This window comes from Meles meles, chromosome 21 (genome assembly GCF_922984935.1).
Source record: "Meles meles chromosome 21, mMelMel3.1 paternal haplotype, whole genome shotgun sequence".
Taxonomy (NCBI): domain Eukaryota; kingdom Metazoa; phylum Chordata; class Mammalia; order Carnivora; family Mustelidae; genus Meles; species Meles meles.
In genome coordinates, this window is record NC_060086.1 from 11132227 (window position 1) to 11159527 (window position 27301).

The window sequence follows — 27301 nt, forward strand, 5'->3', positions numbered from 1 at the left end:
CTGCACACAATTATACATTATAATTTAACTTATAATTATTTAACATTGATCTTCATGAAATGGTTAACATTATACATAAATATTTTAGAAACTGTGTTATGGGGGCCCGTGGGTGACTCAGTGGGTTAAACCTCTGCCTTCTGCTCAGGTCATGATCTCAGGGTCCTGGAATCGAGCCCCTCGTCAGGCTCTCTGGTCAGGAGGGAGCCTGCTTCTCTCCCCCTTTCTCTGCCTCCCTGTGATCTCATCAAATAAATAAAATCCTTAAAAAAAATTAAATAGAAACTGTGTTACATTGGCGCGCCTGGGTGGCTCAGTTGGTTGAGCGTCAAACTCTTGATTTTGGCTCAGGGTCATGAGATAGAGCCCCACACTGGGCTCTGTGATCAGTGTGGAGCCTGCTTGGGACTCTCTCTCCCTCTGCCCCTCCCACCCCTCAAAAAACAAAAAAATAAGAATCATGTTATTTCCAATAACATGACCAATCCAAAGACACAGACCAGTAAGATCCATTCCCCTCAAGCTTGAGGTTTACAACCTTACGTCTGTTATTAGGCTTTCAACAGACAACAGCTGAGGTCTATTGCTATAAAATAAACATTCTCTTTAAAAAAAAAAATCCACTTTGGTTTCCTATCAATAGAGAGGATCTTCCTTTCCACAAAGTCAATTCCCCACACTTCATGAGGGTCCCCTGAGCTCCTTCCTAACCGAAACATGTCGGATCAGCACGTGCCCCACGTGCTCAAAGCCAAGGCAGAAAGGGTGGAGACAGCCCAGAGAGAAGAGGCGCCGGTGAAGGCAGCACACAGCAGCAGCACTAGATTCAGAGTCCGGAAGAGGAGGAGGGAGAGGAGAGGGAAAGACCAAGTTCCCAGAAGGGGACCCACTTGAACACAATGAGGTAGGGAGTGCAGGAGGAGGAAGTCAGCCTCAGAGCAGAGGGCTCAGGCTGGGGAGGGACAGCAGACGGGCTTAAATACGGCGAGTGCCACTGGCTTACGGACGGTGGGCTTCTGGCCATGTTACAGGCAGCATGGTCAACCATTTCCCACGGCCTCCTCAGTACCATATGTCGGAAATGGCTTCTCTTCAAGGAGCCCCTTTTTAGCTCCCTATCTTGAAAGCATTCCTGCCTACATGCAATTACAGGGTTCTGCTTATGCAAATGCGCAACAAAAGAAAAATATAAACTCGTAAGTCAGCTTTATAATTGCTTTTTCCCTGTCTTACTCGGATTCTCTTTCGATCTAAGGAGCCCTGGTATTATTACGAAGCAGCCCCAGAAACCATTTTCCAGGCCTGCTTACCAAATGCTATGAAAATACAAAGCCTGACCAGCGTGATGAAAACCTTCCAACTCTGTTCCACTCTGAGCAGGGAGAGGAAGGTCCATCCCTGAGCAGGAGGGCTCCCTTTAAAGTCCCACTGCCTTTAAAGAGAGTGGAGCACACGGATGGATGGATGGACACACACACACACACACACACACACAACCCTGCTGGCAGGTGACATGCACATGCATCCCCTCGCCATGACCTTCACTGGGTGCAGAGGATGAACCCCACAAACACTGTCAGCCAAACCCCTACGTGCACACAAGACTAAAAGGCAACCCAAGTCGCCGCTCTGACCTTGCAGGAGGTTTGGTAGGAGAGGCAAAAATTCCTGATACAGGAGGTCATGGCTGCCTCCCCCAATGGAGCGGAAGAGGGCCCGAAGCAGCAGGAAGTAGTTGTAGGGCTCTTTGGCAGTCTGTGCAAGCTCCATGGAGCTGTTCACGATCTTGTGCAGGTGGGGCTGCAGGGTGGAGAAAAGGCAGGTTAACAGGCTCTCAGGGAGGAGCGGCCCCGCCCGCACAAGGCAAGCCCAAGGTTCACTGCAAACAGGAATGGAAGGTAATTCTGATGACTTTACTCCGTAAGGAAAAACAAGACCTTTCCGACCTTTATCTGGCTCAAATTAATTTCTCTTAAAATACACGCTGGTTTCCACAGGGGTGGCTAAGAAAGAAGCATTTAATAGGTTCTTTTGTTACCGCGCAGTTACCTGATGTTGAAAAAAGGACGCTCTGGAACAGGAACCAGAGGGTCTGTCAACCCTGCAAGTCCTGTGAACACAGTCACTTCCTTTACAAGACTCAATCATCAAACAAGATGAAGAAGCCCATTTTCTATAACAATCTAAATGCAAGAAATCCCCTAAGGGAAGTGAAACTTCACTATCAAATATGATACACACAGAGTTTGGGAAGAGCTGCAAAGATTGAGATTATAAGGGGGCGTGTGACCCTCGATTTTGGCTCAGGACACAATCTCAGGGTGGTGAGACTGAGCCCCAGGTACCGCTCGCCCTCAGCGCAGAGTCTGCTTGTCCCTCTCCCTCTGCCCCTCCCCCTACTCGCTTGCCTGTGTAGTGCATGCTGTCTCTCACTCAAATGAATACATAAAATCCTTAAAAAAAAAAACTGAGGGGAAAAAAAAAAACAGATTACAAGGTTTTGGACAACTCAACTGAAAAAATGGGTATTTCTTAAATAAAAAAGCACTTTATTATAGTAACTTAAATTAACATTTTAAGCCAGATTAACATTTTATTTTGTACTTCAGGTCCTGGTTTTAACATGTGACAGGTTAGGATGCACATGAAATGCCTTATAGGCATACCGAACATGAGCTGAGAAGTGCGGTATGGTCAGTGACATGGTCAATGACACGGTTCCCAATTTGCTGTCACAGGAGGCATGACAGATTGATTTTACAGACTAAATCAACTACATATATTATTTTGACAAAAACTTGCATGAAATTTGTTCTCTGAATGTTTTTCTGGAACAATATTCCAACACCCTACCATTAGGGTTTGTTCTGTTTTTGTTGTCCTGTATCTAATGTTAGCAAAATTTGTATTTTTTGACAATACCAAATCATGTGGACACAGATTGCAATCAAATATTTCTTCTTTGAAAAATTCAAGTATGTTTCTTTCATATGAATATGAAAGTAATGTCAAGGTTGTTGACAAATGATTACTACAGAACTGAAAAACTTCCTTAAAAACAGTCACATAAGAGCAGAGATGACCGGTGCTCTTTGTCACCATTCGTACATTTATGACGCGGGGCGGGGGGCGGGGGGAGTTTGTTTACTTCTTCAGAATTCCCCCACAGGAAGACAACACTCTTCGGAGACAACTGGTGATAATATTTGACTTTCTGCAGGAATTAAAATATTCTGCCTTCAGTGGAAGTGAATTTTTTATTAAATTTTCTGTTATACCATCTGCTGCTTTTTCAGTGGTAGATGGAACCACGGGTAAGTTTTTTAGCCATTTGCTAAAATCAAATAACTGATGAGATCAAATTATACTGCATTAGTCATCCACAAAAATGTCAAGAGACACAGCGCTCCAAGACAGTCTTAATAAGGAATACGAATCAGTAAGAATTCTTGATATAAAGGGGGGAAATAAACAAATGGTCCCGAACTGAGATATTCATATACTGCCACAGAAAATAAGAACATAGAGAAGAAACAGACTTAAAGTGGAAGATGCCCGATGTCATCAAAACGGTGACAAAACCAGCTGTTTGTCCTTGGACAGAAGTTAGCAAAGACATTTTTTCCTTCTTTCCTTTCCACTGCTCAATTTTTAAAATAGGAATGATGTGCTCCTAATTTGGGTAATCAATCCAAAGAAATTTATGTGGTGGCCGAAACTCCTGGCAACCTACTGCCGACCACAAGCATCCTGAAGGTCTCACTCTAAATCACGGATACACATCAAGCTCTGCTCAAAGACACATGAAATCTTTTTTACATCTGGCCCTTACTGGTTTTAAGTATTTATTAATTCAAAGAGCACTTTAGAAATAGAAAAAGAGTAACTCCAATCTGCAAAAGTGAAGATGGGAATTAAAACAACACCAACAGTATACCGGGATCTAAGTGAGCTTTACCTTCAGCATTTGTTCGTTTTCAGCTGCAAAGAGGGAGACAGAGCCGAAGACCAACTTGAACAGCTTGAGGTACAGGTTGGAGAGCTCCACGTGGGAGCCCATTTCCGGCAGGCGGTCCAGGAGGTACTCCACCAGAATTGTAGCAAACAGAGCCGAGGTAGTAGGGTTCGCCAAGAAGGAATTGGCAACAATCTGTCCAAACAAGACATACATGTGACAAAAATAATCCCCTCCTCCAAGTAGCTTGAGCACAAAGCAATGAACTGTCCAAAAATACAAAATCAAACCTGTGATCAGACACTCCAAGAATTTACTTATTCACCCCAAGGGGAAAGAAATTAATAAATCTGTGAGAACTGAATGGATTAGATCACTTCAAATACTTAAGTCCCTTATTTTATCCTCACCAACAAATACCAAGAGATGACATCTAACATATATTTAATTTCTACCAATGAAAGAAACTGATCCGAAATGTTTGTTATTTCAAAAAAGATTTTTTTTTTTAAGATTTTATTTATTTGAGGGACGCCTGGGTGGCTCAGTCGTTAGGCGTCTGCCTTCGGCCCAGGTCATGATCCCAGGATCCTGGGATGGAGGAAGCCTGCTTCTCCCTCCCCCACTCCCCCCGCTTGTGTTCCCTCTCTTGCTGTGTCTCTGTCAAATAAAAATTTAAAAATTAAAAAAAAAATATTTATTTATTTGAGAGAGAGAGAGAGAATGAGCATGAAAGGGAAGAATGGCAGAGGGGGAGAAGCAGGCTCCCCACTGATCAGGGAGCCCAACACAAGGCTCGATCCCAGGACCCTAGGATCACGACCTAAGCCGAAGGCAGAAAATCAACCTACAGAGCCATGTAGGCGCCCCCCAAAATAACTTTAATACTGTACCCCAATATCTCTCAGTTGGTTAGCTGTCCAAGTCGTGATTTCAGCTCAGGTCATGACCTCAGGATCCTGAGATCGAGCCCCTGCACTGGGCTCTGCAAGTCCGCTTGAGATTGTCCCTTTCCCTCTACACCACACCTACCCCCCCAGCCCCCGTTCACACATGCGCACATGCACTGTCTCTCAAAAACTCAACTTTTGTTCTATGAGCACATCCTTAGGCAGATTTAGAAAACCCTCAAAATAAACAGAATGCCAAGTACTCAAAACAGAAAACTTTAAAGTTAATGTTTAAAACATGAAAAAGGAGTTTTATACCTGAAGAGCATAATTTTTCGAGATTCTTTCCACCATATAAGGGACCGTTGTCTGAAAGATCTCTTTAAACGTTAGGGGATTCATCATTGTGAACACACCGGCGAAGTGTTCCAACACCTCCTTCTCTTCCTTCATTCTGACGGTCTGGCAGTTAGCTACTCGAATGTATGTTTGTCCATTTCCTGCTATCTGGACCTAGCACAGGGAGAAAAAACATGGACATTAAAACCAGGCATCTCTGAATGTATTGCATAAATAGATTAGCTACATATTTAAAAGAGAACATTTCGATTAGATAATCAATGCCCCAACCCATCTTTTAATTCACTATTCTCAGCTTAATTTTGGAAAATATTTAAAATAATCAAAAAAGCTTTGTTAAGGGTTCCAAACAGAAACAAACTGAGTAAACGTCAATCTTGTTTCTATTGCCGTCCATTTACACCAACCACCGGCCCACAGAGACCACAGAGCCCACACACAATGACACAATTCAGACTTCTCCCCGTTAACCCAGTGCTGGGCTACTGAACAGAAGCAAACCCAGGTGTTCAAATACTGTCGGCCAGCCAAACTATCGACAGATGAGACTCTGAAGACCCCTTCCATCACTGGCCGCTTTCCTCCACCCCTGGGAGCCTGGCTGGAGGGCACTGCCTTACCTGGTAAATATCTAGAGCCTGCATTGCATATTTCACAAGTTTTATGTAAATTTGGGTCTCTTTGGGCTGTAACTGCTTGTTGGGAATGAACTGAGCTTCTGGAAGAGAGAGAGCACAATCAGTTACTGGGAATAAACCCACTCTGTGGAAAGCATCATGTCTAAATAATTCAAGAGCGGAATTACCACCAGGTGCTTTACATGACGTTATGCCCCAAGTGATTGTCTTGACGCCACAGACCAGGGTTTTTACCAAACTTCGACAATCTGTGACCTGGAATGTCTGCTTGTCCTCCTTATCCTTTTCTCCTTGTTTTTCAAAGGGAGGCACAGGGGCTGGGGTCACAGGGGTGGCAGGGGTGGGGGGCGGAGGTGGAGGGGGGGCAGGAACAGGTGCGGGGGAGGGGGCAGGGCCGGGGGCTGCGGGGGCAGTGGGCACCCCGGGCAGGGCTGCCTCCACAGCTCCGAGTTCTGACTGGGGCTTGCACTTCTTAAAAATGGCAGAGAGCTGGTACCGGGCGATGGTGTGGAATTTCAGAACAAAGACCTATCAGGAAGAGAAAGTGGCGAGAAAGACAAAAATCATTCCTCTTCGACAGGCCAACAACCCTTTCGGAAGATGGAAGAACTGCGAAACCACTGGCTGAAGTTGCTCTGCTTCACGCCAAGGGAGGAGGAGCATATGCTCTTTTCCCCAACGGTAACCGCAGCGGCATCACTACGGTCACTGTCGCCACGAAGAATCTGGCTCAGAAAAGCTGGGGAACCTGTTGGTAAGCCTGGACGCGGCCCAGACTACTCCAAAACCCACGCTATCGCCCACTGGCCTTGGCAATTATGCTCTCCTCCGCACCCACACCCCCAGCTGGGTGCTTTGCCAGTGTTCGCAGCGAACCCAGCCCCTGGCTACACAGTGTCCCAGAAATACCTCTTCCAAGTACTTGCCAGGAGGCATGCTGAGAGCAACCATGTATTATTTTCTTATCTCTCATGACAAAATCCTGGGAGCCAGACCCTGTGATTATCCCCAGTCACATGAGTAGGCAGGCACAGAGAAGTTAAGCATCTTGCCCAAGGACACTTGGCTAGTTAATGGGGAGTGGGGATTTGAACCCGGGTGCTCTGACCCCAGGGATCCAGCTGGGCAATCTGCCGGCAGCAAAAACTTGTCAGCAAAGCCCTGGAACAAGTTTAGCCATGGGTGGGACGCAAGCGCAGGATGCCACTGCCCCTCGGGAGAACCGGTACCTCCAGCATCCTCATTAGGACATCTCTCCCGTTGCCGCTCTCCTGCTCGCTCTTGGAGCGGATACAATCCACCAGGTTTAGCAGCAGCTTGCACGACATGGTCTGGATGCTGCTGGGCAGAGACTCATCATCTATGTTCTTGGCAAAGAGCTGGACGGCGAGGGAGAGGTCGCTCAGGGGCAGGTGCTGACGGACGTGGTGCACGAGATCAGCCAACGTGCTGTAGGCGAGGGGCCTGTGGGCAGAGACTCTGCTAGTAGGCGGGTCACAGGCCCACGGGGCCACATGTGTAGGTGCATGGGGGCAGTACACCTGGGCACGCGTTCTATGGTTCCGGCTTCCCAGCTACACGACCACAAGGCTCGAGTCTGGTCTCAGTGCCTAAGTCTTTACTTCCACGTTCTTGCATGTCGTGCTCACAAGGGCACATACAGTACATGGGCAGGAACAACCACCAGTTCGATCACACACTAAGTGGGTTTTGTTATTCAAAGATAAACAGTGTGTGTCAACTAACACTTTACATACTGTGACCATTTTATAGAGACAGAACAAGAACATCTGGGCTACTGAGCACTTTCTCTGACTCAAGGTCTAGACACCTGCCATGTGCCAGCCATGAGCTAGATACCAGGATACCAGAGACCAAAGTGAACCGAGCCCCTGCCCTCAGGAAGCTTCTTCATAGGAGGGGAAACACACCAGGATGAACTGCATGGTAAGTGCTGCAGGAGATGTGAGAACGCCCCAGGACAGAGACCGGAGGGGGAGCCCACTCGTGGGGGACAGAGACCGGAGGGGGAGCCACTCGTGGGGGGCAGGCAAAGCCCCTCTGAAAAGGTCACACTGATGCTGAAACCTTAAGGACAAAACAGCCACAGGGCAAACAGCAAGGGAAATTTCCAGAAGGAGGAAACTGGAAAGACAAAAGCCCTGAGTGGCAAGTGCCAAGGTTCCACGGAAGCCAGTGTCTTTATATTTGCAACTATTTTATATGGAAAATGCAGTAAACAGTCTACCTCATATTCAAAGTGTTCTGCGTATTTTTCAAAAGATCTATCACACCTCCCATATTAAAACCAAAAAATTACTAACATTGCTTCATTTTATGTTGTAAGACATGGCAAAATATTAACTTTCTCCTTTAGAAACAATAAATGTGACCACAACTACATTTATTCTATAAAATGCATAAAAAACAAAGCTAGAAGGAAATACACCAAAATATTATCCATGTTACTTGAATAGAACTTGTGTAGAAAATAGAAAGGTTTCCTTTCCTTCTTGCTTCTTGTTGAGTTATTAAATATTCTTTTATAATAGACACACTTATTACATAAAAAGCAAAAAAGCAAAAAAAAAAAAAACCCCAACAAAACAACAACAACAGAAAAACTAACACAAGTTGGATATAATTTAAATCAAGATAATTATTCTGACTTCTCCCTCTAAGCTAAGGCACAAAAACCAACTAAGGCATTTCAAATTTCCTGCGATTCTAAATCCAACGGAAAAGTCAAGTCGTCGCCTGTTAAAATACTCGTAACACCAACTGCCCACCGCCCGCGTTTTGTCAATAGGTACGTACATTTAAGACCATACCTGAGAGTCTCTCGAGCAGTATATCCTGATCCAATGAGTACGGACTCATCGAACAGCTTGTCCATGCAAGGAATGAACTCTAGAACACAAATACCCATTGCACATGTCATCAGTTACACCAACAACACAGGAGCCTACAGGCAACTGGCAGTCTAGATTCGGGAACGCGTGGGGAGGAGGAAAACACACATGCTGTATTTCAGTCTGAGACAGTGGCTCTGCTGGGCCAGACAAGCCATCTGCGGGCAAAGGTGCAGTTGGGATCAGAGAATGAATAAGAAAAAGTGAGCTTCCTGTTCCTTGGCAGAGAACCTGCTCCCAGTACTTCGCTGGAGGCCCGTCCCACCATCCTTAAAACCTGTCACCAGCAGGGCACCTGGCTGGCTCAGGTGGAAGAGCATGTGACTCTTGGTCTTGGGGTTGTGAGTTCGAGCCCCACGCTGGGTGCAGAGATCACATAAAAATTAAAAAACAAACAAAAAACAAAAACAAGTCTTATCTGAAAAGAACAAACAAACAAAAAAACCTGCCACCATCCATCCAGGCCTGTCTGGAGAAGAGGGGTAGCATCTTCTAAATGCCCCTGTATTCACTGCCCCGAAGTCCTCCTTCTTAAACATTTTGTAGTTACTCATTATGGAGCAGTTAAGGGTATTTCTCTAAATAAATGACAAAAATCTAAAAGTTTTACAGGGTTCTCCTAGACGTGGGGCCCAGGTCAGGAGTCCCCACTTCTCGGTGATGCGAACAAGGAACTCACGGGGGCTCTGCCTAATCCTGCAGATGGAATCCTCACCAAACCTCCTGGCCACACACACCCCCCGCCCCCGCCAGGCCTGTATATCTTAACAGGGAAGAAACAGCTGGTCTTCACTCAGGGACAAATCACAACTCTAAGGATGGGCAGACAGGGCAGCAACATGCATTTTTTAGGCCTCTCCTCCACACTCCCCCAGGGAACTCTGGCCACAAATATTCAAAGGATGTTTCGATTCTGGAACAAGCCTGACATCGTGGCCAGCTTCAATTGATTGAATACAGTACCTCCTCCGCCAGCTAATAGCTATTACAGGTCAAAAGAAGTGTGGATACTGGAGAGAAGAAATGCACATCTCCGGGTAATTCCCAATGCGAGGCAGCACAGGGAGAAGTGCCAAATGCAAGAAGCAATCAGCGATCCCTCTGAAGGCAGAGAAGGGAACATGCTTGGGATGTCCCCAGTGGGTGGCCCAGAGGAAGGAGGCACAGAAGGAAAGATGACAAGGGCTCAGACACCACCTGCTGGTGGGCTGGCTAGGGATGAGCCAAGCGTGCAAGGAGGAAGTGATAAGAAATTAAGCTGTGCGGCACTGGTTCCCAGATTCCCTCCGTGACCTAGAATCAGACTCCCAGAAAAATGGGTAACGCTGTTGAACAGCCAGGTTTTCTCAAACCACTGCTCTTTAGTATTAGTACAAATGGGTTACCACCTGAGCCGAATGCAGAGGTTTTAACCCACTGAGCCACGTAGATGCCCCAATAAAAACCTTCTTTTGAGATGTGATGATGTTACCCACTTAGTCCAAGAACTACTATGGCCTTCAAAACAAAGTATCCTAGAGTATCCTGATTTAAAAAAAAAAAAAAAAAAAAATCAGAGGCACCCAGGTGGCTCAGTCGTTAGGTGTCTGCTTGGACTCAGGTCATGATCCCAGGATCGAGCCCTGCGTCAGGCTCCCTGCTCACTGGAGAGCCTGCTTCTCCCTCTCCGACTCCCCCTGCCTGTGTTTCCTCTCTGGCTGTCTCTTTTTCTCTGTCAAATAAATAAAATCTTATACATTAAAAAAAAAAAAAATCAAACCAATCAGTAGAAAAGGCTTAAGAGGGGGAGGGGGACTCTAAAAGCTGAATTCAATGAGCCTGATGTGATGAAACCCTGAGAGAGCAGCATCGTGGAAACACTGATCTTTGTGGAACAGCCTGGAGACCAAAACAGACCTGTGTGGCTTACGGGGCCAGGTTGTGGGTGATGGAACACGATTATCTGATAAGCACAGGAAAGGTTTTTTTAATCTGTCCACCTTCCACAAGTAGAAACCTCCTGCTACACAGTTCCCCAGCAGAACCTCCCAGAGCCTCGTGACTTGAACGGCAGGAATGCCTATAGTTAACCTGAGAACCGCAGTGATTAGATTTTAAACTGTTCCACTAAAAATTCTCCCATGTTGATACTGTTCAGAGATGAACATGTAGAAAAGCCACATATAGCCACGGGAGCCAGGGCTGGAGCAACTCCAACGGCCCTCGGCCCTGGAGGCACGTGGGGTGTCCGCGTGCCGGGAATGCTGGATTTCTTGCGCTGGGGGATGTGCACCTGCATTTGTCCTGTAATTTTTGGCAAAATCATATGTTTCTTTTGTGCACTCTGCTGTGTTACATTTTTTTAAAAAGGGGTTTTAAAAATGTCTATGTTCCACTTATATCCATATGCAATATCACTATAATCTATATTTTAGCAGCATAGAAATACCTGAGCTTTATGAGTTAGCATTTGAACTATTCCTTTTCTTTCATGTTAAAGAACTATGTAAGAAAGCCCAATCTTTGTTTTACATACACTCCAATTTACAAGCCACGCAAATAAAACATTGAATATTGAATCCTTACTGGGGGGGTAAAAGGATTACCACCTCAAAACAATTAGGATGTAACTTTGACACACGATTTGGAGACAGCAAATACAAAAATACTTTTGAATTATATATATCAATAATTGACTTAAAAAAAGTATAATTGTCAGAGTAGCAAAAAGCAAGTAATAATCTTGTGCATAAAAAGAGGACCCATCCACCATTTTCACACTATGGAGAAAGAAAACACACTTTTCTTCTCACCTTTTAAAGACTGTTAGCTGTGAGTTAATAAGCAAACAGCCCCTTGCAGTTTCAAAAGATACGCAGCCGAAAGGCAGGGAAGTACCATGAGATGCTAAGGACATGCACTACGCTAAGGAAATCATCACGTGAATTCTGAGATGGTTGGGAAGATACAGGGAGAACCCTGGACACAGCAGGCGAAGGAGAGAGGCAGACCAACAGCGCAGAGGGGATGAGGCCGGAAAGAAGGGGAAAGAACAAACCCAAGACAGCAGCAGAGAAAGGACACACGGAGCCTGAAACACCCGAGCAAACTCAAGACTCCGCCCAACAATGGGATGTTTGCAGTCCCACAGGCAGACAGGCCCACGCAAGCATCGCATGAGATGGTGGACATACGGTTTCTTAGCTCCGTGGTGAGGATATGCTTTGCGGCGATCAGAAGCTCCTTTCTGAGGTGTGCAGTCTCTGCAGGGCAATTTGAAAGTAACTGTAACATTCCTTTCACCATCTGCTGTGAGTACTTGGTCACCAACTCCTGTACAAACAAGAGGAAAACAACGGTTACACTGATACAGATGGGGGGGATAAGACAAACCCCAATTTTATAAACTTCAAAAAACTTCAATAAGACTAAGTGTGGTTCGAAGACTAAGTGTGGTTCGAACCACTAAGTGTGGTTCAATCATAGAGAAGACTCTATGATTACTCATAGAGTAATCATCCTAATAAATAAGTATCATCCAGAAAGCTTTCATAGTGTATATGCTCACTGCCACGGTGGTGCAATGTTTAGTAGTAGTTCCTTTTACACAATGGGATTATGGAATCCTTTGGACCTTTCTGTATTTTCCCAGCTTTTAACAATAAACATGAAATCACTTTATTATTGGTGGGAAGGAGGGAGAATACTGAAAATTTTCATAGAACGTAATCTACTCAGTCCTCGCATTAATGTGGTTGTGAATGACACCAGAAACACCTTTCCTCAACTCAGAACAAGCTCTCACCAGTTTCCTTTTGAGGAGTGTGAAGAAGGCAATTCACCATGACAGCGCAAGCTAACTAAAACGTACAGTGTACCTAATTCAGATTTTTAAAGCCAAACGTTCCATATTCTTATTACCATTATCTAGACAAATGCCCTTAAAAAAGGGGCAAAAAGAGTTATGAATTTTTTAAAAGATTTATTTATTTGACAGAGAGAGAGAGAGAGAGATCGAGATCACAAGTAGGCAGAGAGGCAGGCAGAGAGAGAGGGGGAAGATGTAACCCAACGTGGGGCTCAATCCCAGGACCCTGAGACCATGACCTGAGCCGAAGGCAGAGGCTTAACCCACTGAGCCACCCAGACGCCCCTAGATTTACAAATGTTTTATTTTTTTAAAAGATTTTATTTATTTATTTGACAGCGATCACAAGTAGGCAGAGAGGCAGGCAGAGAGAGAGGGAGAAGCAGGCTCCCCACCGAGCAGAGAGCCCAAGGCAGGGCTCGATCCCAGGACCCTGGGACCACGACCTGAGCTGAAGACAGAGGCTCAACCCACTGAACTACCCAGGCGCCCACAAATGTTTTAGAAATAGTTTTTTTTTTTTTTTAAGATTTTATTTATTTATTTGACAGATAGAGATCACAAGTAGGCAGAGACACAGGCAGAGAGAGAGGAGGAAGCAGGCTACCCGCCAAGCAGAGAGCCCGATGTGGGGCTCGATCCCAGGACCCTGGGATCATGACCTGAGCCGAAGGCGGAGGCTTTAACCCACTGAGCCACCCAGGCGCCCTTAGAAATAGTTTTTACCCTAAACAATTTGGTAATGTGTTTTTATTTTCCTGAAAATAAAGTTTCTTCTTTAAAAAAGAATTAAAAAATAACTATAATACAATTCCCTTGTTATACATAACTACAATTACACTAGAATCTTACTCAAATGAGAAAAAAGGCGTCACTTCTTTCTTCCAAGCTTTTCTCTGGACTGAAATCTGGACAGAATACAACTACGAGTGGGGAAACACAGAAACAGAATCACTCTGCAGACTCCTCCAAAGAGCATCCCAAACTCCTCTATCCCTGGCTTATGAACGAGGCCATTTTTTAAAGTTCTAATCTCGCCTCAAAGCTTGCCGTAACACACGACTTCCACCAACCGAAGTCGGCCCACGCGACAGCCTGTGTGCCAGGGCTTACTTACAACGGGCCCCTTAACGAAGGCCAGAGATGCAATGGCGTATCCACCGACAGAACGGACACCAGTGGTTGCCAGGGGCTGGGGACGGTAGGAAGAGGAATGTCACCGGTCATCAGGGTGGGGATTCTTTTAGGGTGAAGACACAGTTCTAAAACTGGACGGTGGTGACAGATGTACAAAGCTATGAATAAACTAACAGTACAGTTGATGCGTGAATTATATCCTGATAAAGCTCCTTAAAAGAGAAATTAGAAACAAGCCAAATGTTCAGCACCTGGTGAATGGATAAACAGCACAGAGCACCCATACGGGGCAGGACTGCACACAATGTGTCCCCTGCCCCTCAAATTCATGTTGACGCTCTCACCCCCACTGTGACTGTACCTGGAAACCAGAGTCTTCAGGAAGTAATTAAGCTTAAATGAGGTCTTACATATAGGGCCTTAATCCAATGGGACTGTGGCCTTAGAAGAGAAGCCGCCATCTCGCCCTCTCATTCCCCCTCCCCACGTGAGGACACAGCCAGAAGGCGGCCACCTGCAGCACAGGAGAGTCCCTGCCAGAAACTAAACCCTGCCAGAACCACGATCTTGGCCTTCCCAACGTCCAGAACGGTAAGAAAATAAATTTTTGTTGTTTGAGCCATCCGGTCGATGGTATTGTGTGAGGGAGCCTAAGCAGACGAAGACAGCTAACCACCCATAAACATAAAGCATCAAGACTGACTCTCAGCGTTACTGCTAAGTGAAAGAATTCACACTCCCAAGGTTACATGCACTATCAGATCTTGGATTCATTTGTCTGACATTCTGGAAAAGGCAAAAACTAGGTGCCAAAAAACAAGTCGGTGTTTGCCAGGGGCTGGGGAGAAAATGGGACTGTAAATGTATAAAAAGAATTTTGAAACACCCTCGATTTCAGTGTGTTGGTGGTTACTAACTGTATGCATCGGCCAATTCGTAGGACTGAACACCTATAAAAGGTGAATTTTATTGGATGTACATTATATCTCAGTAAACTTGACTTACAATTTTGTCAATGAACTTACCTGATAAATCCTGATGATATAAGCTAAAAATGACAATGTTTTAATCTGAGCAGCAATAAAGTCAGCATACAACTCCTTGTTGTAAAGCTTATGTTGCCTAGATGAGAAGTGAAAAGAATTTACAATGTTAGCTCTTAACTCCTTAGGTGATGTCAGTATGAATCAAAGCCTACGGTAATTACTTAGGCCCTGGAAGTGTGACACAGGCCGGAACACGGCACCGACTGTAACTACTCTGTACTCGTGCGCAGGTCCCAGTATCACATAGGGTATAAAGGCATGAAGCAAAGCAGGTTTCCAAGCCACTGCAGAGCAGCTGTGACTGGCTTCCCACAGAGCCCACACCAGACTGACCCAAGCAGCCAGGAGATGCGACCAGGGGACCGTCTACTCCGTGAAAGACCCAGTCAAAGCCACACAGAGTATTACGGCTGATTCACCCTCAGATCTTGTCCTCCAATGACTCAGAGCCAGAGGGGCTGCGGTCAGTGGAGTGAGTGATAGAGGTCTTAAGAGAATGCTGTAAGTTGGAGGAAAAAGCTTCAGTGGGGCTTCAAAGACAAATTTGCACGGTTCACACAGTGACGAAGGGTGACGGGTGACGGGGAAAAGGGGTGTAGAGAACCTTCTAGCACTCATGCCGAAAGGCACAGCAGGAATGGGGCTTGAAGGAGGGAAGGCTCGCATATCCCGCAGCTGGGAGTGAGCACCGTAACACCTATCTATAGCTCTAAACTCACAAGCCCCCCAAACCTGAGGTACTAGCTCATCTTTTCAAAATAAGGAACTGATAATAACTACTCACATCGTTATGGAAATACAAGTTCAAGAAGTCCGAACTGCTTATCCTTTAACCAAAATTTTATCACTCAAAATATTTACGTCTTACAGAAGACGACAGCAAGGGTATTTTTACTTGGAATTCTAGAACTGTGACAGTCGGCCATGTCTCTGTCCGAAGAAATCTCACCTGGCTTGTGCAGATACCTGAATTGCAATGGTATTCATGATCAAGGGCACAAACTCAGCAACAACATTGTGGATGTTCAGTTTGTAGAGCTAAAAGCAAACATACCAGATTTTCAAGCTCTTACGCTCTGCTACGGCAAAAGAAGTTGGCCCAGCAAAAAACCTCCACAATTCATTACATTAGTTAGCACATGTACACCCCACACATCTTCCATTTAGCACAGAAAATTGGATGTGAACTTTGTCATAATACAAGAAGCCCCAAACCCAAGACACTAGTGAGCAACACGCATACCTGATACATCAAAACAACAATAATGGGCAATTCTGCCAACACTTTCAGAGAAAGAGATCCTCTTGGAATGATGGAATGCTGGAAGAGAGAAGCAAGCAGGGCCACAGTTATCACCGTGGCACGTAACACGGCCCACCACTAAGCACCACCCCCGTGAAATAAAGAGAAAGTATTGCCACGGCTTTGTATGCATCTGTGGTCAAACAGCCCAGACATTTTAAAAACAAAGCACAAAACTATCATTTAATAATATAAGGGTTTTTGTATTTTCCAATGCCATCAACCACAGTTAAAACATCAGGAAAATTTGTCAAAACTTAGACATTCAAATCACTTGCGGAGATTTTAAATTAGTATCTATTAACCAACTCAAAAGAACAACAGCAAAAAGTACAAATTTGCCCAGTTTTACTTAAAAACATTTGTAAAGAAAGAATGTTTACAATAAATATAAGAAAAAGTTGAATGGTCTAAATATATAAGAACTCCCAGGGCGGGTAAGGAAAATGTGAGACTCGAATACCAAAGGACAACGGACAGGAGCAGACAAGTCAGGAAAGAAACACAAAGACTGAAACTGAAGACAAGTTTCTGAGTCGGGAGGAGAAAAGGAATGAAGGCTTCATTCAAAATGTAGACTCCTGTTTATTCCAACCCAAACTGAAACGTTTTGCAAAATGACTGCAGTAAAACAAATACAGATGAAATTCTTAATTCAATCCTGGAAACACAGTTGTGGTAACTGCTCCATACAGGCTATCTGTGTGCCAGATAGTTCGAATACGACCTATTACCTGCAGACAATATCAGCATTCTCTTCAAAACTCCACAAGACAGGTTTTTTAGATAATGAGAGGGAAAATTAAGGCCAGAACAAAAATTATGTGCTTTGCTGCAGTTAGAAAGCCCAAGTGGTGGGGCTGGAACATTGTCCCCAAGCTCCTGCCCCCGGAGCCCATGCTCTCAGGTACTGAGCTAGAAATTTCTGTGTAGCTTAAAGAGACCTTGTTAATGTCAAAGCTAAGGATGGAGGAGAGGCCTCTCCGCACGGACAGCTGTCTTTCCAACAGGTGATTCTGGATTTCCATTACAGTTTTATCATTTAATTTCTGCATTAGAGGTGAGCAGGAGTCCTGTTCAGCACCTCAAGGCTACACAGAGGATCAGTGATGCACACACGTGTTATCTTAAATGCCTCTGGTACTTGGAGAAGAAACCCCCAAAATACACTAAAGTCAGTATCTCATACTTTTCCTCTACCTAGTACAGGAAGACAAGGATAAAAACAAAACAAAACAACTGAAAAAAACTTACTGTTCTCGTCTCACTGTCCTCACGTTCTGGATTGACTTTCACAGCAATTGTTGTGATCATACCAACCATTTCCGGGGGAGGGACGGTGTTCTCGGGGATCACCTGAGGGTTCTCAAAGTAGCGGTTCTGCATAAAGAGAGCACAAATCATTCTTCCTAAAGTCAGACACAATATTCCTCAGCAAAACACACCTGACCTGTGGTGGAAGAAACCTAATGTCGCCCACGTCTCTTGTCGCACTGATTCCATACGACCTGGGGTTCTCTCTATGGACGAAGATAACACGACAGTGACAACATTCTCTGCCTCCAACAGTGAAGGAAAAAAAACCTGCCCAAAGTATTTTCTACCTTTTTTCCTAGCTGGTAGAAGCGGGTAGAAGATGAAATGTGCGACGTATTACATTACTACCTCAGCAGGCAGGGGAGAAGGTGGCCCCTCTCTCTGGTGGTAGGAACTTAGGAGCTAGTCCCCACTGAATCCACCTTGCAAACAGTCTCCTCCACAGAGTTCAAAGGCAGGGACCGAGGTAAAGGACAGACAACATTTTTAAAAGCCAAGGCCTCCTCGCCATGCTTAGTTCTCAATGCAATTTGGGCTTCACATGAAATAAGACCACTTCTTACAAAAAGTAGCTTCTCCTATTGAAGTGATAGGTGACAGAAATTGGTAACCAGAACTCAAGGTGTTTTTGGTTTTTTTAGATTTTATTTATTTGACAGAGAAAAAGTGAGCGCGAGCATGCGTGCACAGCAGGGGGAGCAGCAGGCAGAGGGAAAGGGAGAGGCAGGCCTGCAGAGCAGGGAGCCTGACGTGGGGCTCCATCCTGGGACCCTGGGATCATGACCTGAGCTGAAGGCAGACGCTTAGCTGAGTGAGCCGCCCAGGTGCCCCTTAAGTTTTAATTAAGTTTTATATATTCTGAGGTTAAAATCCTCAAAATACCAAAAGGGGTCCATTTTACTTTGATAATTTTTACAAATTGTTTTTAAAGCTTTAAAAAAAAAATCTTTAGAGGGGTGCCTGGACGGCTCAGTCATTGAGCGTCTGCCTTCGGCTCTGGTCGTGATCCCAGGGTCCTGGGATGGAGTTCTGCATCGGGCTCCCCGCTCAGTGGGGAGCCTGCTGCTCCCTCTCCCACCCCTCTGCTTGTTCTCCCTCTCTCTCCAGCAAATAAATAAATAAATAAATAAATAATCTTTGGGGGAGAAAAAAAAATCTTTAGAATAAAAACTCTGACATATGAACAGATTTATGCAGAATGATTACCATTACTTGTGATTACTTGTGATAGTTAGGAACTGAAAATTGGGAAAACCTGCACCAAGGAGACCGTCGCAGTACATGCATAGGACAGGAAGTTAAGGGGCCACTAAGAACTATGACTGCCAGGGGGCGCCTGGGCGGCTCAGTCGTTAAGCGCCTGCCTTTGGCTCAGGTCATGCCATGATCCCAGAGTCCTGGGATCAAGCCCCCATCGGGCTCCCTGCTCTGGGAGAAGCCTGCTTCTCCCTTTCCCACTCCCCTTGCTTCTGTTCCCTCTCGGTGTGGCTCTGTCAAAGAAATAAATAAAATCTTTAAAGAAAAAAAAAAAAAAAAGGAACTATGACCGCTGGCAAAAGTGATTTAGAGGACATTCTAAACTGGTCCCAGTGGCGCTAGCTACCAGGTGAGACTCAGGCAGGGAGGAGCCCACCCTCACGCACACCACGCTCTTCCACACACGACTGACACCAAAAGTGAGACTTCTTTCAATACAGAAAGAATTCTAATGTTACTGAAAAGGAGGCTGAAAGTGTAGGCCCCTTCCCCAGAAAGCCTTCACAACAGGAGTACAACCACTTTAAAAAGCAGGAAAAATATAGAGGCAAGAAAAACGAAAACCAAACAAAACAAAAACCCACACACACTCCTCAACATCAATGGTTTCTTACAAGTGAGGAAATTATGGATAATCTGCCTCGGGTTTTGTTGTACTTGTTTATTTATTATTATTTTTTAATTTCTAAAATAAAATTATTGCTCTTATGTCAAAAATAACATACTTAGGGGCACCTGGGTGGCTCAGTGGGTTAAAGCCTCTGCTTTTGGCTCAGGTCATGATCCCAGGGTCCTGGGATCGAGCCCCGCATCAGGCTCTCTGCTCAGCAGGGAACCTGCTTCCTCCTCTCTCTCTGCCTGCTTCTCTGCCTACTTGTGATCTCTGTCTCTCAATAAATAAATAAGATCTTTAAAAAAAAACAAAAACAAAAACATTTAAACTGTGAAAGCAAGAGAATTTTTTTTTTTTAAGATTTTATTTATTTGACACAGAAAGAGACAGTGAGAGAGGGAACAGAATCAGAGGGAGAGGGAGAGGGAGAAGCAGGCCTCCCACCAAGCAGGGAGCCTGATGTGGGGCTCCATCCCAGAACCCTGTGATCATGACCTGAGGTGAAGGCAGATGCTTGACGACTGAGCTACCCAGGCGCCTAGAGAATTCTTCTTTTAAATGGTTGATTTATCAGCCTACATTCTGACCATCATTAACCACTCCTCATTCTAAAATCAGCCTCCAGCCTTCCCCCATTATTCCTTCAACCCCACTATTCCGAATTCCCTTTGGAATGAGGAAGTAATAAGTGAATATAAATAAGAGTCAAACAGTATTAAAAACATACCACTACTTTTGGAAGCTCCTTGTAAATCTGTTTCACAAAATCCAAAAAATGATGAATCTAAAAATAAAATTTTAAAAAGACAGTATGAGGAAGATATTTATCAACAGAAAACGCTGATAGTAAGTAACAAAAATGTTAATAGTCTTACTATATAAGAACTAATAAACCAGGCAGGAAAACTGTCAGACTCAAAATACAAACAGGCCATGGACGTGAACAGACAGACAAAAAAAGAATAAGTTTCTAATTCAGGAAGAGCAAAGGAATGAAAATTAAAATAAATGCCACTTTTTGCCTTTATGAAAGTACTGCTACACCACGCGCGAGAGTCCAATGAGAGGGAGACTCTCCTGTACTACCAGGAAAAGCATCAACTGCTCAGACCTTTCCAGAAATCGACCTGACAGTATCTATCAGAAGCATTAAAGCATTGACACCTTTGACTTGATAACCCAGCTCTTACAAACACAGTCCAGGAAATAACCTGATAATAACTTGTTGATAACAAGATACTCACCAACAGTCCTAAAATAAAAATTCTGAAATACCTTAAATATCCAAACACAAGGGCATCATAAGAAAGACAATTTATTACACATCCATTAAAAACTACCTTTCTAAAGGACTTCTCATGATTGGAAAACACCCTTGTATGATGTGATCATACCTTGTATGATGATTTTTTTGGATTTCGGGAAACAAAAGCCACATCCAATACTATCACATTTATACAGAAAATATACATTGTAAAAAGAACAGAAATAAAGACATTAGTTTTCTTCAGATGACAAGAATTCTACTTCATCTTCTTTTAATTTCACAATAATCTACAACAGGCTACTAAGGTTCCCAACCGAAAAAAGTATCATAATTAGGGCTAACACAGCCTGTTTAGTGCCTACTACACAGGTACCAATCACTCTTAAGAACTGTAACTTTTGTTATTTCATTCTTTAAATACTCCAGGGTGATAAGTGGCTCCTCATCCATCTTCAAGACTTCAACCACCACTGAGTGGCATTTTGATAGGCAAAATCAAAATGCAGTTAGAAAAGCAGGGGGTTTATTTGATACGCTAAAAGTCTGCTAAAGGATCCTGACTCCAGATGGGGAAGTCTTCCGTTCCACAAAATCTACATGTTTCCCTATTTATTGCATACCCACATATTTAACTGGTATGAGTTCTCTGGTGTCATAGAGAACAGGACACAGAATCAAAGGTTTTCTCACACTCGCTACATTTATATTTTACTCCTGTATGACTTCCTTAAAGAAGACCTGATTTTTGACTGATTCTCCACTCTCGTTATATGAACGTGGCTACTGCCCACTATGACCTCTTCCACATCTAACTTGAACCAATAAAGAATGAGTATAAAAAACGGGCACTTTGTGGGAGAGTATGTTTGCTAGGATATACAGATTGTAATTTTATGTGTTTCCAAAAAAATTTTTTTAATTCTTCAAGCCACCTTTTGAGGATATGTCCTGTGAGAATCCTCATTTTACAATAAAGGCTCCAAAAGGCTAGACGCTTACAATGTTATTACCTCCTAATTACAAGGCTGAGATTCCAAGCCAGTTCTGACTTCAGAACCCACATCTTAAACCACTGCAGGGCATAAAATGACTGGAGCCTTTTAGCACACCACATGTGGAAATACCAGAATTACCCAAATAGCCCTGCCAGTCTGGTAGTTTACCACATTTCAAAGAAATGTACAAATTCAGCCAAATAGTCATGTAAACATTGTCAAGAAAAAAGTCACTGTGAAACCTGTAAAGAATTTCCCCCAAACTTAGGTATCCTTTTCTTGAACGCAGCACATCTCCTGTCAATTTTAAGAGAGCAAATAAACCACACAGTAGGGAAAAACCTTGTTGACAGACTTTCATAAATGCCATCCGGATAAACACTTACTTCTTGTGTGATGGGCGGCCTGAACTGTTTGTGTAGCTCAATGATTATTCTTAGACAAATAAGAACATTCTCTTCATTTTCCGTCTTTAAAAAAAAACAAAAGGCATTTAAAAAAGAGTTATACTTCTGAGGTTATCTTAATCTAAAGATTACAGACTATCTTCCAAGCATTTTTCTGCATACACACCCTACATCAGCCAACTCAGATTCGATCTGTGGAACACAGAACATTATTATCTCAGATAAGAAGCTTTTGAGGTCTTTGGTGGACCACATGAAGGGCATCCCACGAGTAAGCTTTGGAAAGTAATACTCCCACCGATGAAAAACGGCACTTAAGGCAGGTCACACTATGAGCGAAGGTCTTAGTGGTCCAAATGACACTTCTTCATTGCTTGAAAATGTTGTCAGAAAAACCCAGTAGGTTTTTATTGGACCATTGGCTAAACACTTTACGCTCTTGGAATGGGGTGTCTTCCCCATCTTACCCACAGGAAGTTAGTGCTCAGAGAAGGTAAGCCACATGGCTAAGATGAAACAGCCAACATGAGTTAGAGCCGGATCTGAAGCCAACTCTACCCCCTCCAAAGCTCATCCTTCCAAGGAGCCCAGAAGCACAACAGAATTCTAAACATATCGTCATTAAGAACAGCAAGAAAACAATTTTCGAGGCTAAAGTAACAGACAGGTGCCAGACAGATTCACCAGAAGAATCAGAGAAACTCTTTATAAGCATCTACTGTGCCTAAAGTAGCACGAACTCAAAGCCTTGCACCTCTGAGTTTACCAGTCCAGCCCTTTCCAAAGATTTCCACCATAGGTAGTCAATTCCCTGCCGACTCAAAACAAACGATCTTCAATTAATACTACTGCCTCGTAATTTGGTCAGCAAAATGGGGGGAAAACAGACAACAAGAAAATTTTTACTCATGTGAATCAGAACTTTAGTGAAAGGGGAAACAGTTGTGTAATACTAGATTCCACAATAAGAAAACCACTGACAATCAAGATATGGCTAAGGAACAAAAAATCTCAAAGATTACCTCTAAAAAGCGAAACATCACAGACAGAACATTTTTTGTATGAGGACGAAGATGTTCATTGGTTGGTATTCTGTGAATTATTTCTAGTACTAGCTTGCGCAGTTGCTGGTGAGGGAAAATAAAAAAGGTCAGTATCAAATCCTCGCAAAAGTCCCAAAGTCATTCTTTCACACTCTGTAAGGTACAAAGCTATCTGCAGCCAGCACTGGGAAATGCCAAACTACAAGACAGACCCCACTTCAAAAAATAATGCTGTGAATTACTAAAATGTTATCCCAGGTATGCACCACAAACCACTGTTTTCAAGATTTCTACAGCTGTGCACCGAATGAACCAAGTCCAACTTTCCCTCTTCCACAACTAATCATTACTCCCTGGTTAGGAAGGGCCCCAGTGTGTGAACGTCTGGAGGGTTTCACACGAACGAGCCCCGCACAAACAGAACTTGGTTTGGGGTCTCCGCCAACAGAGTTTGCTTCCTACGGTCCTATCTCCAGATCCCCCTTGGGTCCGATGACCGATTACACAACCCGACTAAGCTTTCAGGATTCAGGCGATAGAGCCGACAACTGAAAGGCAGGTCAAAGGTGTGGGCCTTCAACTGGTACAACATAAAAATGTGGCAATAACTTTATTTGGCAATAACTTTCACTGGCATTATGGCAATTTTTAAAGACTTATTGATATTGACATATAATATATATTTATGTATTTGTTCATAGAAAAAATTGGTATGAGACTTCAAACAATCAAGGTGGGGAAGGGGGTGCAAAGAGTGGGCAGGGATACAGATAAAAACTGGTCAGGGGCGCCTGGGTGGCTCAGTGGGTTAAAGCCTCTGCCTTCGGCTCAGGTCATGATCTCAGGGTCCTGGGATCCAGCCCCACATAGGGCTCTCTGCTCAGCGGGGAGCCTGCTTCCTCCTCTCTCTCTGCCTGCCTCTCTGCCTACATGTGATCTCTGCCTGTCAAATAAATAAATAAAATCTTTAAAAAAAAAAACCAAAAAACTGGTCAGAAGTTACGAGAACTGTAACTAGAAGAGCAGAGGCAGGCACTAGGTATGGAGAGGGTCACTAAAGGATCATTCCTTCTTTTTGTGGATATTTGAACTCAGTGTACACGTCACCAGCTGGCAAACGTGAATGACGTAAATTAAAACCTTAACTGATGAGGCATGGTTGGGGGCAGAGTTATCCTTATATGACAAAACCTTATTTTAAAGTGGAACCCTAGGGGCGCCTGGGTGGCTCAGTGGGTTAAAGCCTCTGCTTTCGACTCAGGTCATGATCCCAGGATCCTGGGATCGAGCCCTGCATCGGGCTCTCTGCTTGGCAGGGATCCTGATTCCCTTCCTCTCTCTCTGCCTGCCTCTCTGCCTGCCTCTCTGCTTACTTGTGATCTCTGTCTGTCAAATAAATAATAAATAAAATCTTCAAAAAATAAAAAAATAAAAAAAATAATAAAGTGGAACCCTAAATTTTCTCAGGTATTTTAATTCATAAATGCCTGTGATCATACAGCACAACACACCCCCGCTCCCCGACATTTTTGAACAGATTACCTGGGCTGGTTTCTCCTGGAGAAACTGAACTTCTCCATCTTGAAGAAATGTGAGAAATCGAGGGATGATATGTTCCAGGAACGTGGAATACTGAGGAGATGATGTCACATTCTAATTATGCAAAAATAAAAGAAAATCCCATTAAGTTTGCAGACATACCTTCCTTCCAAATTCATGTATTATAAGCTCAAGAAAATATAAAACGTGTTAGCGAAGCCAACAGTAATTTTTAATGCTTTTAGACGCTTCAGTGATAACACACTTTTAAGTAAAATGATCACTGCTTCTGAAATACAATTTAAGATAGGAAGGGAATGTTAAAATTTACTGTTCAAAGTACACATACTAATGCTGGGGGAAAGGTGGAATCTGGCGCCTGTCCTAGAGACTGGCTCTGCCACAGCCCAAGTTTGAGCCTTCTGAAAAATCTTTTGCCTTCTCGATCTTAGCATCTTCAAGCGGAAAATGAAGAGCTTAAACAAACTGGCACCTTTTTCTACTTTGAAAAGCAAATTTATTGGTCAGATCCATATTAATTAGATGGTAATCTAACCTCATCTATTATTAATCCCAGCACTGACTTTAAGAGGAGAATTGGAAATGAACATCCAGTCTGGAGACGGTGCAGTAAAATGCGTCCTAAGGAGTTTCTGGATCCCGCTTAGGAAGTGGGAACCCGAGGCAGTGACCACGCCCCAATCTGATGACTGTGTATCATTTCCCGCCTTACGGAATGACGTGGAGGTTATGTGAGTTAATTGAGGACGCAGTAAATGCTCTCCGGTAAATGGTCATTAATATCATCAAGTGTTATTACCAGAGCCCCCGTGTGCTAAATACTGAGCTGTGTTGTTCTTATTCTTTCTCACTCAGTCCTCGTGAGCCCAAGGGGAAGTATTATCTCCATATCACGGATAAAGAGGCTCAGAGAGGTCATAAAACTTGCTGAGTGTCAGTCCATGGGCTTTAGAAGTGGTTGGAAATTGAGTGTCTTTAACAGCCAAGTCCTTTCCCCTTTTAAGGCCTCACTTGCCCACTCAACAGTCACTGAGGCTCTATCATGTGCTCAGTGGGGATAAGACGAAGAAAACAGAGGGGCACCCGGGTGGCTCAGTCGGTTGAGGATCTAACTAACTCTTGGCTTTGGCTCAAGGCAAGATCTCGGGATCGTGAGATCGAGCCCCATGTCAGGCTCTATGCTCAGTGGGGAGTCTGCTTAGGAATCTTCTCTCCCTTTGTCCCTCCCTCCACTCATGCTAGCCCATGTGCACGCTCTCAAAAGTAAATAAATCTTTAAAAAAAAAAGAGAGAGAGAGAAAGTGAGAGAGAGAGAGAGAGAGAAGAGAGTTGATACAATTCATGCCCTCCCAGATGGGGGAGGCAGTCATGTACTGGGAAAACAGATAAAAAAAAGAACAATACAGAATGATGATGGAGGAAATACTGGCAACTAACGGAACACTAAGTGCTGGATGGAACCAAGGGCAGAGAAGGTTCTAAGAAAAGCCTATGCAAAGGCACAAAATTATGAGAAAGCACAGACGTAAAAGGCATGTAAACTAGCTGAGCCCCGCAGGAGGTGGGAGCGTGAGAGCAAGGGGTTCGGCTGTTACTATCACGAGCCTGACAGGCCCTTGAGGGAGGCATCTGGGCAGTTAATTAAATACAAGTGTCTGAAACTCCAGACGTGGATCTGGGCTCAGATAAAGATGTGGGAGTTTCTACCATTATAAAGTAATCTTGGAAGAGGAGTCTATGAAGGAAGAGAAGGAACGGATGAAAACCAAGGAAGTGTTGTCACAGGAGCCAAGAAAGAAAGTGGGATTCTTGGAACGTGGGCCTGAGCACCAGGCTCCCAGGCCCAACCCAGGACTCCATTCACACGGAACACTGGTGGGAACAGCCCTTAGGTACCTCCCAGCCTCTCCCCAAACAGGCTGGGAATTCACTGAGGGCAGGAACCTTAACCCCCAAAGCTTAAGGCTTTTTAAAAATACCCACATTCAAGGACTTAAGGAACAAGAAGATTCCCACTGCAACGTTATCACGTTTACCAAAAAATCAAGATCATTGGCACATGAGTCCATATCGACCGCTGCTTCCATAGGTTTCAACAGTTTCAAGTTCCTCTGATTAAAAAGATTCATTCAACAAGCTGCCTGGTTATTCTGACAGGATTTCAACTCAGCCCCCAGCTTTTTGACCCAAATGAACTTTTCATGGGAATTCTAACCTGAAGGTTCCTTTATTTCCAGTCCTGAAAGATGGCCCATAAAACCTTTACTTAGCCCACAATTTTATTCCTAAGTGCTTAGTGAAATGTATTTAAGACTCCTGAAAACATTGGGATTTTTCTTTTGTTAATTTCACTCACCTCATTCCAATATTCTTCTGGGGTGCTAGTGGTGGTAATTTAGAATTACCTACTATGGGTCATTCTAGTATTTAACCCTTTGAAGGGCTTAGTCATCTGAATTTCATGGAAGGCCAATGTTTCTATCAGATTTCCAAAGTCACAATTTTCGAAAGCCCCAAGTATACATACTGCTTCACTGCCCTTTAGTTCTGTGAATTTAATCAATGTGTCTGTGACCAAAGTCAGAAATTAACTTGCTAACTGCCAGACAGGAGAAAAAGGGGTGGGACACTTACAGCAGACAGCCCCAGGCCCACACGCAGAGGCCTGAAACAAGCGCTCCTTTCTGTGGGATCACCAGCTCCCCATGACTTCATCCTCTCAAAGCCGCTGAGGCTATGGTTCTCACTTAGCAG

General features: G+C 44.0%; 1 protein-coding gene across 10 annotated transcripts in view; it reads right to left on the bottom strand.

The window, feature by feature from the left end:
• LOC123933429 (transformation/transcription domain associated protein) overlaps positions 1 to 27301 on the bottom strand; it is a 114288-nt gene that overhangs the window by 81036 nt on the left and 5951 nt on the right. For all 10 annotated transcript variants that reach the window (XM_045992564.1, XM_045992573.1, XM_045992572.1 and 7 more), the window contains exons 4-19: positions 24530 to 24640; positions 22967 to 23071; positions 21924 to 22007; positions 20003 to 20059; positions 17343 to 17468; positions 16029 to 16106; positions 15735 to 15823; positions 14765 to 14861; positions 11929 to 12067; positions 8675 to 8753; positions 7073 to 7307; positions 6011 to 6371; positions 5826 to 5923; positions 5164 to 5358; positions 3959 to 4150; positions 1635 to 1800 (exon numbers count right to left, since the gene is read on the bottom strand). In XM_045992564.1, coding sequence (XP_045848520.1) covers positions 1635 to 1800; positions 3959 to 4150; positions 5164 to 5358; positions 5826 to 5923; positions 6011 to 6371; positions 7073 to 7307; positions 8675 to 8753; positions 11929 to 12067; positions 14765 to 14861; positions 15735 to 15823; positions 16029 to 16106; positions 17343 to 17468; positions 20003 to 20059; positions 21924 to 22007; positions 22967 to 23071; positions 24530 to 24640 — 2212 coding nt within the window. The remainder of the gene's footprint in view (positions 1 to 1634; positions 1801 to 3958; positions 4151 to 5163; positions 5359 to 5825; positions 5924 to 6010; positions 6372 to 7072; positions 7308 to 8674; positions 8754 to 11928; positions 12068 to 14764; positions 14862 to 15734; positions 15824 to 16028; positions 16107 to 17342; positions 17469 to 20002; positions 20060 to 21923; positions 22008 to 22966; positions 23072 to 24529; positions 24641 to 27301) is intronic.